We start from the raw sequence: 19798 nt of genomic DNA, 5'->3' as shown, positions 1-19798 counted from the left end.
CCCCTTTTTATGGGACCACACGATGACTGGGTCATGGGTGGAGACTTCAACTGCATCCAGCGACCTCAGGATCAATTGCCGCGTCACTCACCATGCGCAGCTCTGGAAACAGTCGTCACGCGGCTACAATTTGTCGACACGTGGAGACATGTTCACGGTGATCTTATGGGCTTTACGTAGTACACTGCGCACTCCTCTAGCCGACTGGATCGCATCTACATCTCGCGACCCCTAATTCAACACACTCGACAGGCTGAAATCTGGCCTGATGCTTTCTCAGATCATGAGGCTTATTTCTGTGATGTTGTTCTCACAAGACAGGCAGTATGGCACGGACGTGGTTTATGGAAACTGAACACAGCACTTCTTAATTCACCTGACTGTCGACTTCTAATAGAAGACACTTGGATCACATGTAATAGACGCCGACCCACATATCCGTCTCCCATATCCTGGTGGATCCGGTGTGCAAAACCTGCTCTTCGAAAAACTTTAATCCGGTATGGCAAAGATGTTGTCGCCTGGAGGAAGAGCACTATGGACTTTTACTACAGGATCCTACAAGAATGCTCCACGATGCCAGCCTCCCCTGAGCGCCATACAAGGATGAACCATGCTAAGGACCAAATCTCCAATCTCATGCGAAGGCATTTGGAAGGAGCGATAGTACGATCTCGTACTGCTGATCGCATGCCTAATGAACATCCGTCGATGTACCATATCAGCGAAGAACGCCAAAATCGACGCCGAAAACTGATTCACGTCCTAACAGATCAAGAAGGGCATCGCTACGTAACCCAATCTGCAATAGGGAATGTGCTTCACGCCCACTACCAGCAGCTATACGCAGCAATTCCACATTCCCGAGAGTTGATCGAGGAAGTCTCACAGCTCAACTTCGGTGGTATCCCAGGAGATGCGGCGATTGACTTGATGTCAGAGGTGACTGATGACGAAGTCCGCGATGCGATCTGGGCAGGAACCATCAATCGCTCCCCAGGACCCAACGGTCTTCTCCTCGAATTTTATCGCACCTTCCGTGATTTGTTAGAGTCCACCTTCACCTACATCTGTCGGGAACTGATGTCTCCGGAAGTACCTGTGCCAGATTCTTTCATGGAAGGAATTATTATTCCTGTACGTAAACCGCATGGTGGCCAGAATATCAGTGATTATCGGCCCCTCACCCTCCTTAACAGTGACATGAAAATCTTCACTCGCCTTTTGGCAGCACGACTTAAAAACGTTGCCCGATACGTTGTGTCGCCATACCAAGCATCTTTGTGAGGAAATAATAATATTCGCACGGCTTTATGCCGCTACAGGGATATGATCGCCGTTACCCAGGCACAACGCCTCTCTGGAGCACTTGCGTCTTTGGACTTTAGTCAAGCTTTTGATAGGGTTGACCATTCGTTCCTTACGGCCGTTCTCCACCATATGGGTTTCCCAGTCGCCGTTATCACGGTAGTGATGCGCCTTCTGCGGGGTGCCTCATCCAGGGTTATGTACAATGGCAGACTCACTCCACCGATAATAATAGGTCGATCCGTACGTCAAGGTTGCCCTCTATCAGCAATTTTGTACGCCTTTTCCTTGGAATCCTTGCTATGTGGACTAAGACAACGTTTGGTAGGGTTGTCCATAGATCGCTACCGATTCTGTTGCATGGTCTATGCTGACGATGTAGTCATCTGTTTACGTAATGCCGACGAGGTTCGAGCCTGTTTTGACGTGGGAAGCGACTTATGGTGAGGCGTCGGGTAGCTCTTTAAACGTACGTAAGTCACAAGTTATGTTCATTGGCACGGGACTTCCCGTGGAGTGCGTTACACCTCTCACCACCGTTGATACCATTCGTTGTTTGGGAATAGATTTTTCATCTGATCTCCGGCGTTCAGCCACCATCAACTGCCGACGCCTCCTTTTAATGATCAGAGCAGGTCTTATGGACCATCGCCTTCGATCCCTAGATATTCTCCAACGAGCTCGATATGTCAATATATATATCGCATCCCGAGTTCCCCATGTAGCACAAGTTCTACCTTTCCCGCTTACTGTGGCACGTCGCAAGTTGGCAGCGATGGCATCTTTCGTCAGCTCTGGGCTGTTGTTCAAAGTTAACTATGCAACCCTTACTCTTCCGCGTGAACGAGGTGGGATAGGTCTGTTTCACGTGCCGGATAGAGCTCGCGCCCTATTTGTCAGCTCCCAGATGACGGTATGGACATGTTGCCCAACGAGCCTCACTGGTCTCCTCCTGTCGGCATACTCGCCGGTCTCACTGTCAGCCCCAGTGATGATCTCGGATGTTCTGGACCAGTTCCATTATATACGGTACTTCTTTCTGGAACTCAGTTATCTACGTCTCACCTTACCAAGACAGCTTTTACTCAAGACAAAGGCAGTATACAATGTCCTCCAATTAGGTCGTCCACCTAACCCGATTGAACACAAGTTCCCCCAGGTTGACTGGCGTCATGTATGGCGCGCGGTGTTCGCCTGTTACCTTGACACGAATGTTCAATCTGTCTGGTACCTAACTGTCAATGGTAAGCAAATCAAACAATTTCGCCTTCATCGTATCCACCTCGCCCAATCACCTCTATGCTCCACGTGTGGATTGCCAGACAATGTTGTACATCGGTTTGTTTGCGGATCGGCGGCGGAGGTTTGGCACTTGGTTCGATGTATTGTACCTTTTCTAACGCGGGACATTCCGGATCGGATTACTCCCTTTTCATTATTATTTCCGGAACGTGACTATTTTCCTCGGACAAAGACCAATGCTGTGAATTCACTACTTATTTGGACAAACTGTAAACTCTGTACTCGATTTTTGGACATATCTCAATGACCGTCATTATGTCGTTGTTCGTCCCCCTAAATACAGACAATTTTTCTCGAACTTCCTTGCGAGTGCTTTCCACGAGCCGCCTCGCAGCTGGAATGTGTTAAGCCAAGAGAGAAGAAGGTTTCCTGTTTGAACCAATGAACATTTCTGAACAATTGAACGGAACACATCAATTTCGAAAAGACGTGACTCAACATATTACCAGCAGGGCGCAGAAGGCCTCTGATCAATTACAGAACAAAACTAAACAAAAAAATAAATAAATAAATAAATAAAATAAAATAACATAAAGACAATAAAAATAAAGTTAAAAAAAGGAAGATTTTGTTTTGTTTGTACGGATAGCCCTCACCTTGATTTCCCATATTTCCTCTGGTATATAGGCAGCTCTCTGGGGTAGGTTTAGTCAGGAGCCAACGCCTGAAGTGGATCAGATTTTTTTGTTATAGGATGAAAAGTGGCGGTGGCACTTGTTTTTTTTTTTTTTGTTTTTTTTTTGTAGTTCCATTTTATTAAAGGGTTTTCAAAAAGAAAAGAAAATATAGAGGAAAAAAGAGGCGCCAGCAAGCAGACGTGCGAATTCAAATCACCGGCACGAAGGACATGCAGCAAACGCTTTACATAGACTTAAAAAAAAGAAAAGAAAACGCACAGCTTTCCGAGCGGGAAGGAGCGCCTGGTCCCCGGCACCAATCCGCCCAGCGGATTTGTGTCGGGGTCCGGTGAACCGGCCAGTCTGTGGATGGTTTTTAGGCGGTTTTCCATCTGCCTCGGCGAATGCGGACTGGTTTCCCTTATTCCGCCTCAGCTACACTATGTTGGCGATTGCTGCGCAATCAAGTTCTCCACGCACGCGTACACCACCATTACTCTATCACGCAAACATAGGGGTTACTCTCGTCTGGTGCGAGACGTTCCCTGGGGGGGTCCACCGGGGGCCGAACCGCACAATAACCCTGGGTTCGGTGTTGGGTGGCGGAGGGGTGAAGTGGACTGCGGTAGTCGTCGTGGGATTGTGGACCACAGCGTCTGCGGCAGGGATGGAGCCTCTCCGTCGTTTCTAGGTCCACGGTTACAATACAATACAATACAATACACTTCGACTGAGTTTTGTATACCGAAAGACACTGAATTGTATTCTTCTAGAAATCGTTGTATATAGGAGATGTCTTAGGATTTGTGGTATGTTAGCAAATAATACACGTAAATATCCTCGTACAAAGTCTTTATTAACTTTTGCATATGTATTTACACACAGAAAACAACTCTTTCCTTATTTTTGTTAGGTGTAGTTTTAATAAAGTCCAATTTAATTTTTAACTTATAACATAAATCCACATCTGAATCATCTGTTTCTTCCTCTAACCAGCAATTTGACATATACAGAGGAGGTATATGCTCGAATTCTAGTACATATCTAATTTTCGTCCTGTAAAATACTTGTTTTAGGGCATTAACTATTAGCTCAGTTCCTTCCTGCTGTTCATCTAGACAAGATCATCCGGGGATTTTAATTTTACCTCGTATCTCATCCATGACGCTATTGTTAAAGCGTTCTTCAACTTCCTGTGTGTATGTTAGCAACTCTTCTCCTCCACATTCTTGTGGGATTTCTGTATAGAACAATAAGTTCACAACTTTTGCGAATGAGTGATCATTAAATGTAGTTATTCCATCAGTTTTAAAGTCGGCAAATGGCTGTTCTATTGCTAGGTGGACAACGTCCAGCTCACCACACTTACATAGAATATAACCATCCTTTTTAAGCCGATCCAAATGGGAAGAGAGCTTAATAAACATATTTTTTCGAGTGTCCTTTAACATAGTAAACGTTCTCGATTCCACTGATTTCAGCCAGTACGCCGACACGTGGCCAGTTTCCATTGCTGTTTATTGTAAATGCCAATATTTTGTATTCTCCCTCCGTAGTCAGATTTTTCCATACAGTGTGTTTAAATCCGTATGTAAACCTGGTCATGTGCCCATTTCAGTAGCAGTTACTGGTGTCGTGGCATTAAGATTGGCACGTACGTGGGTCGTCGGCTGCGGAGGCCCATCATTAGGAGTGGCCGGTGCACTGTCTGTTCAGACACACTTGTATTCTGCCCAGCATTGAAATCTAGCATTAGTTAAGCCACAATTCGCCGCCTGCCCTTTTCTACCAGTGTGCTCGGCCTACGATGTCTGTATTAACGGGTGGACGCCTAACCCCACGACCTCTGGACTTAGTCTGGCCGTGGTTCCTCCACTTGTTGAAGACACTCACCACAGCACCGCTCGAACACCCGGCAAGTCTGTGCAGTTTCCGAGCCTCCGGGCCATCACAATCTGGCCTCAGTCAACCTCACTTAAACCGCTTGTCTTCTCATCCTACACACGAACTGCATGCTCACTGATACGAAACGTGTCTGTGTGTGTCTGACCAGCAGTCATGCCTCGCCAGCTGATGTTACTGTCGCCTGTACGGATTTATGTCGATAGCAGGTCGGTGGTCATAATGGTCTGACTGATCAATGTATATTTATATATTACATACATTAAAAATATACAGACCATGTCTGTCCAAATATTCATTTGAGTATTTTGTGAAAATATGAAGTAAACGGGTCAAGAACTTTTCGAAATTTTGGCAACAACGTTTGCCATTCATATATTACACATTTATTTATATTTGATATATATTAAGAAAGTGTCAAGAAAGGCTGTTTGAATGCCATTATCGTATGGTGTAAAAATTTGAGTAAATCAGTCAAGAACTTTTGAAGATCTTTACTAGTAACGTTTCCTAGTTACATATTACACATTTATTTGTATATTATATACATTAAAAGATATCTTTCAAGATTTTTGCCAATAACGTGTCCCCTTTAAATAGTATATATATATTTATATACCATCTATATCAAATTATGAAGTCTATGTCAGTCCAAAAGTTTATTGAGTCTTGTGTAGTAACTGAAAGTAAATTGTTCGCGAATATTTCGAAATTTTTGGTAACAACGTTAAACAGGCTTGTTGTTGTTGTTGTGGTCTTCAGTCCGGAGACTGGTTTGATTCAGCTCTCCAGGCTACCCTGTCCTGTGCAAGCTTCTTCATCTCCCAGTACCTACTGAAACCTACATCCTTCTGAATCTGCTTAGTGTATTCATCTCTTGGTCTTCCTCTACGATTTTTACGCTCCACGCTGCCCTCCAGTGCTAAATTTGTGATCTCTTGATGCCTCAGAACATGTCCTACTAACCGGTCCCTTCTTCTTGTCAAGTTGTGCCACAAACTCCTCTTCTCCCCAATTTTGTTCAGTCCTTCATGATTAGTTATGTGATCTACCCATCTAATCTTCAGCATTCTTCTGTAGCACCACATTTCGAAAACTTCTATTCTCTTCTTGTCCAAACTATTTATCGTCCATGTTTCACTTCCATACATCGTTGCGATAAGTGGCAACAAAACGACTGTTCACGTTGGTGTGTACATGCTATGTACCATCGGACTTTCGGAAAAATATCATCCACATAATCCCAGAGCCAGCAAGCAGAGACCGGTGCGAAAAATTCATGGGACTTGAGAGAACTGTAGAGAGTAAAATGTATAGCTGAAGCAAGATAATGGAATATATCCAGAACATATTTGAGGACGTAGGATGCAAATGCTACTTTGAGATCAAGAGGTTTGCACAAGGGAGGAATTGGTGGCGGGCCAAATCAACCAGTCGGAAGACTGATAACTCAAAATAAAGAAAAAAATAAAAAAAGCAAAGAAAAATTATAGAGGACTAAGAAACGAAAATGTCTTTAATGCAAGTGACCACGTTATTGTTCAGTATTTTATCCACCTTCAGCAACTATAGTTGCGTTTTATTGAGATAATCATCAACGAGCTGCAGAAAAAAATTATTTCTTTAATCGGTTTCAGGCATTTAGTGCCCTTCTTCAGAATGTTATTAGCGTCATATTATATTCAGGTGTCAAAAATAGGATGCATACAGTACATTGCTGTGGTGATGTGGGCCATATTTCCTGTAAAAAATGGTACAGGCATTTTTGTACAGGCACTACGAACCATATGACCACAGCAATGTGCTGTGCGCATCCTATTTTTGACATTTGCAAATTATGCGATGCTTATAACATTCTGAAAAAGGGCACTCAATGCCTGAAACCGATTAAGGAAATAAAATTTCCTTTGTGCAACTGGTTGATGCATGTTTCAATAAAACGATCATGGTAGCAATTTCAGACATCCACTGCTCGGTAGCACTGTTTCAGGTTCATCGCATACACATTGTGCCATTGTGGTACTAAGGACAGAAAATAAAAAATAGCAAGAAAAAAAATATGGTTAAAGGGATTCCGCAAAAGTAGCACATGCAGAGCTTTTGTTTTACGGTTTCATTAAAAATCATAGTGTTAAGGGCTAAACTTACGGAAATGTCTCTGTTGTTATGTATGGCACTTAAAACATGGGTAATTAAATGAATCATGGTGCATTAAATGCTAATCTCTTTTCTCATCATAAAAGAGTAACATGATGACAAGATAAAATCGAGAGGGGATTAGTTGATGTTAATAGTTATCAGTGTGAAATGCCAAAGGTAACGATGCCCGATATAAGATTATCTTCTTCTAAAGTACTTTACGGATGTCATTAGGTTGATATTGGAGGGGTCGTGTACCAGGATCTTTCTTATCACGGGATCAATCTGACACTTTTCCTGAATTGAGGTTAGTTGAACAACATTTCTGCCTGTTTTCAAACTTCAGACGTTACATCGGAGCGAAAACTTAAGAACTGATTAACTGCATCCTAGCGAATCATTTACTCTACCATTTTCTGCTGTTATTGACTGTACCACTTTCGAAGAATTCTTGATGAAATGTCAAGGAAAATGTGTTGTTTTGAATATTAGCAAACACTTTCATGGAGTGTTTTGAATTACCCTTTGTTTCAAAGAGTGAATTAATCCACCATTTTTAAGACAAACTAGCATACAAAGCTATGGTTCCAACGTTTGCTGCCTGAATGTTTTCATACTTAGTTCTTTTGTGTGGATAGAAAACTAAACTTATTTTTAATGTTATTGCACCTAGGAGGAAGACAGAAAGGCACTAAGAAGTTCTCGTGAAGTGTCACCAGTCAGTTGTGAGATGCGGTTTTGTGTTCTTCACGGCTGTAAAGAAGTAGTTACAAGTTCAAACGCACTGTCCATAACGTGCGATCAGTTTATAGCTGAAGTTTTGTGCAGTTTTACCATTACACTGACGTGACAAACATTATGGCATACACTACTGGCCATTAAAATCGCTACACCACGAAGATGACGTGCTACAGACGCGAAATTTAACCGACAGCAAGAAGATGCTGTGATATGCAAATTATTAGCTTTTCAGAGCATTCACACAAGGTTGGCACTGGTGGCGACACCTACAACGTGCTGAAATGAGGAAAGTTTCCAACCGATTTCTCATACACAAACAGCAGTTGACCAGCGTTGCCTGGTGAAACGTTGTTGTGATGCCTCGTGTAAGGAGGAGAAATACGTACCATCACGTTTCCGACTTTGATAAAGGTCGGATTGTAGCCTATCGCGATTGCGGTTTACCGTATCCCGACATTGCTGCTCGCGTTGGTCGAGATCCAATGACAGTTAGCAGAATATGGAATCGGTGAGTTCAGGAGGGTAATACGGAACGCCGTGCTGGATCCCAACGGCCTCGTATCACTAGCAGTCGAGATGACGTCTCGATCCCTGAGTCAAGAGATGGGGACGTTTGCAAGACAACAACCATCTGCACGAACAGTTCGACGACGTTTGCAGCAGCACGGACTATCAGGTCGGAGACCATGGCTGCGGTTACCCTTGACGCTGCATCATAGACAGGAGCGCCTGCCATGGTGTACTCAACGACGAACCTGGGTGCAAGTTGTGGATATTCAGCACGAGCCCTGCACCAGACATTGTTGAATGACATTGAACAGTGATTGAATCTGATGTTGTTGTTGTTGTGGTCTTCAGTCCTGAGACTGGTTTGATGCAGCTCTCCATGCTACTCTATCCTGTGCAAGCTTCTTCATCTCCCAGTACTTACTGCAACCTACATCCTTCTGAATCTGCTTAGTGTATTCATCTCTTGTTCTCCCTCTACGCTCTTTACCCACCACGCTGCCCTCCAATCCTAAATTTGTGATCCCTTGATGCCTCAGAACATGTCCTACCAACCGGTCCCTTCTTCTCGTCAAGTTGTGCCACAAAGCAAGGGGAAACTACAGCCGTAGTTTTTCCCGGGGCCATGCAGCTTTACTAAACAGGCTTGTATTTATATAATAGAACATTTTTTTTAATGTATACTTATGTACCATGGGTAACTAAATCGGTCAAGAACTCATCGATATTTTTGCCAGTAATGTGGCCTCTATGTATATCTATACCATAGGTATTTAAAAATATGTAACCTACGTCTGTCCAAACGTTTATTAAGTATTGTGTAAAACTCTGAAGTAAATTGGTCAACCACTTTTCGAGATTATTGGTAAAAACGTTGACCAAGGCCCTGTCTTCATACTGAACTCCAGATACATTAAATTAATATAAAATAATAATAATATACAAATAATAATATTCACTTAAGACATTTGTGTACATTGCAAGCTTATAACAGTCTGAAATGTTGACAGCAGAGTAGAAATCCATATGATGCAGGACTATTGTCAAATTATATCGTTAACTATCGACCTGCCTTGGCATCATATGGTTGTCACTAACTGTAAGTATCCATGGGCAGACCAGTTGTTTATAGTACTTAGTAATGTACACAAACCTTCTAGAGCATTAATCTATCTGTCATTTAATACTGCATCATTCCCCTACAGTATCACTAATATTATCTTCCACATAGAGACAGAGAAACGCGACGATTACTTCAATTTATAATGTGTACAGACATACATAAAACTTCCTCATGAAAACCTTATCAGTAGTTGCTGAGATCAGTCTTCGCATGCAGACAGAAAAAAGCGCTGGAGTAATTTAATCTGTAGTGTGTAAAGGTTCTGGTCCAGCTTGGTGGCTGCCTGGAGTTGCGGCGGCTGTTTACAGTTTCCCCCGCCAGATGCCGCCCCCTCAAGAGCTCACCAGCTCACAGCTTCCTTCAGTGCCACTATACGTCGCTCCGGACACCAGTTAAATGTGGAACATATAACAATGCATATATTGCACACTTGTCATTTCTATTAGAAATAATTTGTATGTGCAAACCTTCCTCGTGAATCATCCTATCTATTAGGGAAACACTATCAAAGTATCTATAGCCGTTCCTTACATTACCCACAGCAGAGAGAAAGAAAAACGCGTCGTGGGACTTTGATGTACAATATGGACATACAGTTAATATGGATGCTGGCTAAAAGCGCAAACTGCCCGTTTGACTTGACAAAGGCAGCGCTGTTTTCCTGTTCGCAGAAACACTACGGATGTACACGCCAGGTGTGGCGCTGGACAGGGTGTGTGTGCGTCCCTACCAGCTGCCGGACACGGAGACCTGCCGAGGCGTCAAGGTGAGGCCAGGCGAGATCGTCGGGATCCCCGTGTACTGCATCCACCACGACGCCAGGTACCATCCAGACCCAGAAACGTTCGACCCGGAACGCTTCAGTCCAGATAACAAGCACCGCATCAAGCCCTTTACATTCCTGCCCTTCGGATCAGGACCTCGTGTATGTATCGGTAAGCAGAGTCGTGTATTTTGAAAACTACTACTTCACCACTCTCTTCGTTTCAGGGGTAGGTGAGTCGTCTGTTCCGGTTACAGAGACCGTTGTTAATAGCAATTCCTTGGTCTTCCGCTGTCTGTTTTAGCATTTGGTCTAAGTGAAAATTTTGTTTTTTTCCTTGCTGTTGAAGTCAGAATCAGAAGTTGGTCCCTGAAGGTCCGCTAACCAAGATTTATTAGACTGAGTAGGGCCACGCCGGAGACGAAAGAATTTGTAGCGTGCAGCTACCACATTTACACTGTCACGGAAGTGGGAGTTCAAAGCATCAACCACGTCGTCGTAAGTTTTAGTTTCTGTGCGGGTGCTGGGAAACACTTTGACGAGCTCACGGTACAACACAATACCCGCGTTGGCAATGAAAAAGGCAAGCCGCTCTGTACCTGGTACGTTGTAAGCTGTGAAGTATGCCTCGAGCTGGGCGACGTATTCTGGCCAGCGTTCAACGTCAGGACTGAAGGCACGAAGCGGCGGCGCCGTCGGTACAGGCGGTGGCGTCGGAGGCACCGAAGTAGCCACAGTTTGTAGCGTGACCAGTCCATTGGTGGCAGCAAGCAGCTGCGCATTTGCGGAGCCTGAAAACGTACAAGATCGGACAGCGAAGCCTGTTCCTGTGGCGAAGCCATGGTTTACACAAATGAAAGTTTTATAGCGAAAGGTGGGAGAGGTCACACTGGGCTATCACGAAATTATGAATCTCAATAAGAGTCTCACAGAAGATTAACAGTAATAGCAAAATAATAAAAAAATTATTTTTTTTCTGTTCAAGTAATAGGCATCGTGGTTGCGTGACTTCAAGTCTTTTATCATTCAGCAAAATTTTGTATTTGTGTAGCATTTTGTGGGGATTTGCATTCTAAGACTCTCTTAAAGTTAGAGATTGGCTGCTTGTCGTAGTCCATTTTACAAATTTTCTGAGGTAATTGGTTTGCTGTAGTGAAAATTATGGAAATTTTTTTATTACAGTCAGTGCACTTTGCATACCTTTGGATACTCCCACGTCACTGTCGACAGTTCTCCGTGTTGGCAACACAGATGAATAAATCGTAAGTTCTTGTCAGAAGACCCCCTACATCCAAATATCCTCCCGTCATCTCATTTCGCACAGTGGGCTGTTTACCAGAAATAGGGGATGACTTCGACAGTGCTGACACCCGGCCACATTCGGTCCAAATTTCTTTTCTAGACAGCTCGACGATGTCTACGTCACCTCTGCTTCTGTTAGTTATTAAGTATCAGCTTCAGGCCAGTGGTAAGTAAAGAGATAGAAACTGTACCTTGGTGTCAGGAAATATAAGGAATATTCCGGTGGTAGAAAGAAATATAACATCTTACATCGGGCTCTAAATACGTAGCGGCTGAGGTACACTCGTTTATATCGTCACGTTTCGTTTCTGTAAGATGTTTCATGAGCCCCCAAGTATATGTATATCCTTCTTACACCCACTTCTTTCCCGTGTAAAATATTTACGCGTGTTATTCAACATTGGTGTCAAGTCCAAAGGTGCTGGTACCTTGTTCTCTTCCCATTTGAGTTTTGTTTTCTTATATAAACACTTATGTCAGTCAAATAAAATAAAGTAAGGTTTACAAATTCTAAACACGCGTTGTTTCAACGTGCTGAACAAAAACAGATACTATTAGAAATTTTGTCTGAAAAGTGGTCGTACTTGAAGTCAGTGTTGGCAACTTTTATTCTGTGACACACGTTGGCAGTTACATGACTAACAAACGTGTCTTCAGATCTCGAGATTGTAGCGTACACCAAGAGGTACATGACTGAATGTGTGTCGTCATATCTCAGGATAGAACTAGGCCATATTTCGAAAAGCTGTGGCTTGTGCGTCGGGCAAACTTTGCAACATAACGACGATGCAATACCTTCGTTAATTAATATTTCATACATTGTTACATTAAGCCGAAGGCCATTTTAAAATATAATGCACATTTATAATCATTGGACTGGTTTTATATGCATACTAGCTTACCGACCGCTGTTTCGAACCCGTAGATTCTATGGCCTGCAGAGATTTTTGTTTTTCTTTTAATCGAATTTTTTTGTTTTTTACAAATTGCAACTTCTTCTTTCGATAGCAACTTTCATCCCCTAACAAATATTTCTTTATATCTAACCGAGAAGTGAAATACCAGATGCGTAAGTATCATAAGAAAAGCTTTACATTTTGTTTAATGTAACGAAATATTTTTTTAAAACCATTCGTCCCCTATGCACTCCGTTAGCGGTTGAATTTCCAGAAAAACTGAAACACGTATTTTTTATTTCTAACCGAGAAGCCAAATACCAGTTGTAGACGTAGGCTTAAGATCCTTTAGTAGCTCTTTCGTAATTATTTATTTTCAAAAAAATCTTTCATCGTCTATTTTACCCCATAGCGGTTGAGTTCTCAAAAATGTTGAAACACATATTCTTTATTTTCGAACTGAGAAACCAATTGCTAGTTTTCGTAGTTTTTTAACTTCAAAATTCCCTTAAGAGAGACATACTTTCAATACGCCTTTCATGCCCTATTTCGCCTGCTAAGGAGTGGAATTGCGGACAATCCCTTCTTAAGCAATGCCTACAGTGTAAGATCCACACACTCTCCAAACTTCAAGATTCTGTCCTTAGTGGTCTGGGTTGGGCGATGATATGTCAGTGATTCAGTGCGACCCTATTAGGGTCTTAGGGACTCAATTTCGAAAACCAGTGAAACGCATATTTTTTTAAATTTGTAACCGTGTGGTCAGATACAAATGTTCGTAGATGTGACATAAAAAATACTTAACTAGTTCTTCAGTAATGATATATTTCCAAATAAAAGTTTTTACCCACTACTTCACTCCCATAGGGTTGAATTTCCAAAAATGGTTCAACACCTACTTCTTTATTTCTGACCTACTCGTAGGAACCAAATACCAGTTTTCATAGGTCTAACTTCAAAATTTCGTTAACAACGACATTTTTCAAAAGAACACTTCATCCCCTATTTAACCTCCTTCGAGTTGGAATTTCGAAAAATCCCTTCATAAGCGACGCCTACAGTATAAAATCCACACCTTCGCCTAATTTCAAGGATCTATTCTTAGCTGTTCGGACTGGGCGATGACGTGTGTTCTTCTGCTAGTCAGGACATTGCTTTCTTATATGTAGAGATTATAGTATCAGAAATATTAAAAAACAAAATTAACCTGATTGTACCCAGAATAAAAACTGCAATGTCATTATCATTGTACGTATGAAACGATGGCATTTTTTGGTGGCTATGAATCTGAGGAAGTTTTTCATTTAGGCTAGGTGTTTGAAAAGTAATGAATGATTTCACATTTATGTTGTAATTCTTATTAATTAAAACACTGCTTCTCGAGAGAAAAACTCAAATAATTTGGTATCCTCTTTCAATCAAAAGAACTAAGTTACCTCAAAAGGCGGTTTAGAAGAAGTGAAACACCCACTTTCAATTTCATACTACAGGTTTGGAGAGTTTTGACTAACGAAACATTTCCCTCAAAACTTATTGCTTCTTACTATCGATAAGGAATGGAGACTTCCGTCATGATCTCAATAAAAAGAGAACCAAAAGTGATAGCTCGATTTGTAAGTTGACGTCTGTGTAAGTAAATCTCCGCACAGCGGCTGATAATAAAAGATACTAGAAAGTAATTCATTTATAATCTGTAGTAAAAAGTGTGCGCAGTGCCACACCAAAAACAACTTTTAAAGCATACTAACTAGAGGTTAGAAAACCACAGAATTTATTAAACAACTATCAATCGTATGACTGTTATTTATCTTTCGATATAGAAACTAACGTCACCATCAGAATTATATCACAAGCTGTAGAAGAACTAAGAAAAGGTTTACATATGGATTCTCCATATCCATTGCTTCAAAAATAATAATTTACCATTCTCAAATCTCTTTGAATAAAGTGTCTCGATGCTCTTTTTGTGGACTCAGTGTTCGAGAAGGCATACCCGTCCAGTAAAGAGACATTTCCAGAATACATTCTTAATGTTCAGGCCTTACTTCCATGTGACCTGAGTATCTTTCACTTCGTTCCACGGGTAATAGAGCCCACCACTATCCTACACTCGTTCCCTGTTCGACTACAAAGCTACTACTTTCTCTTATCAGGTAATTGACGAGTTACGTGATCGCGGACACCATGTGCAGAATGTAGAAATAGTTTGGCGAACAGTCAAAATGACGGATAGTGAGGTCGCAGATAGCGGTGGAGAAGTTTACAAACGAAATTTTCCTTCACATTTTACAACTATGTACTCCACCTCCAGGTTGAACAGCCTTTCCAGGCCAACGTTACATATCTCATGACAGCGTACAATTGAAGCGGTCGGCGGAAGAACGTGTTAACCTTGAGTTTAATAGGGATTACTCTGGCCACAGTTAGGTGTTGCGTTTTCGAATACACCACATGCTGGTAACAACTAGTTCTATGTGTACCACAAGAAAATGCTGTCTACAATATAAATTTCCCTATCTTATCGTATTTATGTTCGTGTTTTTGTATTCAACCAAATATCTCGCAGTAAAGCAAAATATACTCTTGTCGGTTTGCAATTTCTCCGGGCAACCCGTTCAGTGCTAATCTGGCACCAAGGTCTGTTTCATTGCACGCGCTGATCGACAGAGACAGCTATTACTTTGTATTGTACACGACTGATGGCTAAGTTATGTTTTCTTTCTACCTACGAGTCGAGTTCTATTGTAGCAGGGCAGGCCATTTGTCATACCCTCAGATACAAAACCACCTATTTTTCAAATTCTTCTTATTCATTTCACCCATCAATTAGTTGGTCTACATCGCTTTTACCCACTTCACAATTCCCAAGTTATCTGTTACAGCCCTTACTCCAGCAGCATCTTCATGTGACAGAACTAAAACGTTTTTTCCCCTACAGCAAAACGAAGGTTTTTTTTCCACTTCTCATTCTTCTTTTGATGTCAGTCATCTTAACTTTATGCCGTGCAATGTCCTCGCATCTTTGTCTCCAAATAACTGTTTTCTACGCGGCTCCTTCTTGATTTCAATTTTTTACCGAGAGTAGTTAAAACCTACGAACAATTGTCTTTTCGCCTGTGTTAGGGAGTCACAAGGTTAACTTCTGCTGCTGCAGCATTTCCTATCACCATGTTACAGAGCACTTTTTTTTTACCCGTTCCCTCTGCAGTTACAGTTCTCCTCATCTATCAGAACTCCTTAGGCTTTTATTTTTTCTATTCTGAGGCTCCCAAATACCAAATATTTCATTTCTGTTTTGTGTGTGAGGTGTATAGTTTCAGATCCAACTTTATATGTTCTTCAGGAGGTTTCCTCACAAGACATTCAGTATCTTCTCGATTTTGTGCTGGGACTACCAGGTGATAATCAGACAGCAAATTACGTAGGCTTATAGCTTTACTGATGTTGGACACAAGTTTGCCTACACTTCCTAGACAGTGTTTTAATGTTTCGCTATCATTTTTTTCGAATAATTTTGAAGAAACGCAGCTACTTTGTCTTAGACGCTTGTTTTCTTGGAAGTGATACGAAACTCCTATGAATGTCTTAATTTTACTCATGTTATTTTTCTGTAAGCTTTTTATGGCATTCGATGTATATTGTTTAGCCGTCTACAGTTCGAATGTTGGTACACAATCATATACTTTTTAGATCGAGTAATACCAAGTGTAGGTATTTTACGTATCTAAAGCTTTTATGCTGGTTGATTAAGAATAAACAGTTTATTCACACAGGATTTTCCAACCCTAAATCCACCGTGGTGTTGAAGTTCTCTTATTTCTGCGTCAGTTGTTTCCGTCACGATTCTTTCATGAAGTCCATCTGACGGAGTAGTTGCACTCAGCTCTCAATAACTTCTTGCACACATACAAAGTTTCTGTCTGCTCCTTTCTATTCTCATAGTAACGGTTCTCCATATATACGTGTGGTATTTAGATTAACAGATCAACTGACTAAGTAAAGGAGTGAATGTAAATACGTTCAGTAAAAAAAATGTATACGGCAGTTTAAGACAGACAGAAGTGTAATAAGTAAGAAGGTAACGACGCTAAATCGAAATACCAAACCTTAACTGTGAAGAGATGAAACTGGAAACAGCCATCGTAAGGGCAGATTCAGCACACAGAAACAGTCAAAATAAATTTCAGAGAATATAAAATCAAAGGTGTCAACATTAAATGTGCAAGGGAGATTTCACTGTCAAGTAGAAAGTGGAAAGAACACACTGAGGGCCTCTGCTAGGGGTTGCAATCGCTAGGTGTCTCTCCTTAAGAGTCGTGATACGAGTTTTCTTTGGTGTTTAGGAAGATATTACCAGTTTCAGTTTTTGAGATAAGAGTTAAACGCAATAAATGTTGGTCACTAGCTGGTACGCGTGACAGTCAGTGACGGAATAGTTTTTTCTTTTTTTGTCAAAAACTGAACTTTCCTATTAAAACTGGCCGTCACGTGAAACATGTGATGAGCAGCAAATGTTTGTGGTGACACCAACACTGCTTTGGAAAAACGACATCTCAGACATTTACTAAAACAGTAGAGAAAAGTCCCTGATGGGTCTGTGTGTGCGTGTGTGTGTGTGTGTGTGTGTGTGTGTCTCCTGTATTTGACACTTTTAATTTTTTCCAGCCCAGAGGTTCGCGCTGATGGAGACCAAGGTGGTGCTGCTGTACCTGGTGTCCAGGTTCAGCTTCCACGTGGTCGCCAAGACGCCGGTGCCTCTGCAGATCCAGCCAAACAATCTTACACTCTCTATCAAGGGTGGCGCCTGGGTCGGCGTTCGGCGAAGACCTTAAGGAAAAAGCTCCTGCACTTCATCATACAGAAGAGTGAGAGGAAAGGAAATCTGATACTTCATTAAATTTTAGTGGCAGTCCGCGTATTCGACAATCCACGGCGTAATCCAAATCACAAACGTACATCAGGCGAGGTCAAAACCGTACTGCTCAATGGTGCATAAGTAAAGGCTTCAGATTTTTTATTCGTGTCAAAGGCATCAATTACAAGAGAATTAAATGAAATTAACAGTTATAAAACATGTAAGTAGACAGTGGACATTAACATGTAAACATGGAAAAGGACAAAGAAATCTAGAACTAACTTGCTTTGGTCTAAACGTGAGCTACATTCAAAGCATTACAGTTAGCACACAGTTAGAAGTAACTGTACATAAATGAACATTCATAAATACACTTAAGTAAAGACTAACAGTCATTGAATTAAATTGTCTTCGCCCAGAAACGGGCAACGTCCAGGGCGCTAGAACTGGCCAGCATCAACTCTTCTTCGGTCCACGATGACGGGCACAGACGGCAGTTGCGCGGGTGAGACATCGTCTGCTCCTCTCCATTCTCACAAGTTTAGGGTCCTCCAGCTTATCCCCATTTTTCAAGAGTTTTCTTACACCACTCAACAGCAGTTTGTAATCTGCTGAGGGACTTCCAGGTACACCAGCTCTCATTATCACCGGGAGGTAGTTCTTCTTTTGGTTGTCTACAGCCTACAGGAGCAGTCTCTACTCTCTTTCTCCATATGTCTAGCCTTTGGTTTGTGTTGTTGTTGTTTACATAGAACCTTACTAAACTTTTTCTGGACCTCAAGTGAGACGGTGCTGGCGAATGGCCAAATAATGGGTGAGTGTCAGATGTCAAGGCTCTATGTCCTTCTGCTTGAGCAGCTGCTTGACGCCTGATGTCGGGCGGAGATATATCTGATAGACGATACAGGCACCCAGTGATTCCTCGGCACGTCTCATTCAAAGCGAAGTCCACGGGCCTAGCATGGCAGGACTTACGCCAGACAGGCCCTGAATACTCGACCGCAGACTAGCACAACGCCAAAGCCCAAATCCGAATAGTGACTGGCTGTGCAATCCAGTTAGATGCCTTTAGTTTTCCTATAATATTATTCCTTGCGGATACTTTCATTTTGGTGTTCTGACAATGCGTTTTGAACGTTAGGGTCTAATCTAAGGTCACCCTAAGATAGTTTGCGGAAAATGAATGTTCAAGTTGAGTGCCATTCCATGAAATATTTAGTTGTTGGTTGGTATGTCTGTTTTTTAGGTGGAAAGCACAGACTCGTGTTTTCGTAGGGTTAGGCCTTATTATTTTTGTAGAACCGTCCTAGTGCTTCCAGTGCTTCAGACAGCTTATTTTCGGCGCCATGGAAATCCTTTCCCTGGATGGCTAATGCGAGATCATCCGTATACAGAAAACTCCTTTTGTACAGCGGGAGTAGTTGATCATTCATATAAATATTAAAGAGTATAGGGGCCAGAACACTGCCTGTTCCCCTGTAGTCTCCATCTACTGCGCCGTTTTTGAAATTCCACGAAAAATCTCCTGTTGCTAAGGAAGTTGGTCTTGTTGTGGCACCGTCTTTTCCTCTGCGCAGTCTGATTCATTCTTAGTTGAAGTGTGGTAAGTGATGGACGTATTCAGTAGTGCTACGTTGACTTGTGCTTGTATCTGTTAGGTAAGGGGTATGGTAAAGAACAGCAAGGATGAGTATGACGTCTACATTGAAAGGTGAAAGGAATATGTATGTGTTGCATAATGTTATTTTTGAAGAGTAGTAGTCTGAGGTGAGATAGAAGCATTGTGCAACTAGGAACAATTATTGTCAGCTAGTTAACTTACTCACAGCTCAGAAATAGGCCACCACACTTCCTTGAGTCATGCGTCAACATAATTATTGCTTAAGCTGTTTGACGCTTATAGAAATTCTCTATTAACATTGGATCGTTTTTAAATCACTGTTCACTTTGTTAAGCATAGTATTTCTCAGACCAATGTTATGTTTTAAGACCATGCAAAGTTTCACTCTATCTTTTTGAGTATATACTTCATTCTAAAATCGTTGTCTTGGAATATCATTTCATAGGAATAGTTACTCTCACCATCTCACTGTTTATCATTATCCATTTCCGCATGCAACAGTTTTAATATATACTTACAAAAAGAAATCCGGCTTAGCCGCTGCCTGCTCGCTGTTTGCTGTTGTGCTTTCGAGAAATCTGCAACAATCTTGTCAAGACCCGAGGTAAGTGGAAATTTTGACTAGGGTCAGATAATTGTTTTACTTCAGTTGCGCATTTAACATAAAGACAAGTTGCATTCAAATCAGTTACAGTACAGTTCATATTAGGTTCTTTTTAGTC

General features: G+C 41.8%; 1 protein-coding gene across 2 annotated transcripts in view; it reads left to right on the top strand.

Annotated features, from left to right (window-relative positions):
- The window catches only part of LOC126458628 (cytochrome P450 9e2-like), a 161040-nt gene extending 141546 nt beyond the window's left edge, over nt 1–19494 (top strand). For both annotated transcript variants that reach the window (XM_050095797.1, XM_050095796.1), the window contains 2 exons: nt 10311–10574; nt 17266–19494. In XM_050095797.1, coding sequence (XP_049951754.1) covers nt 10311–10574; nt 17266–17432 — 431 coding nt within the window. In that variant the 3' untranslated portion in view covers nt 17433–19494. The remainder of the gene's footprint in view (nt 1–10310; nt 10575–17265) is intronic.
- The last annotated feature ends 304 nt before the right edge of the window (nt 19495–19798 follow it).

Source organism: Schistocerca serialis, chromosome 2 (assembly GCF_023864345.2).
Source record: "Schistocerca serialis cubense isolate TAMUIC-IGC-003099 chromosome 2, iqSchSeri2.2, whole genome shotgun sequence".
Classification (NCBI taxonomy): domain Eukaryota; kingdom Metazoa; phylum Arthropoda; class Insecta; order Orthoptera; family Acrididae; genus Schistocerca; species Schistocerca serialis.
Note: the sequence above shows the minus strand (reverse complement) of the source record. Positions and strands in the feature narration are given on the sequence as shown.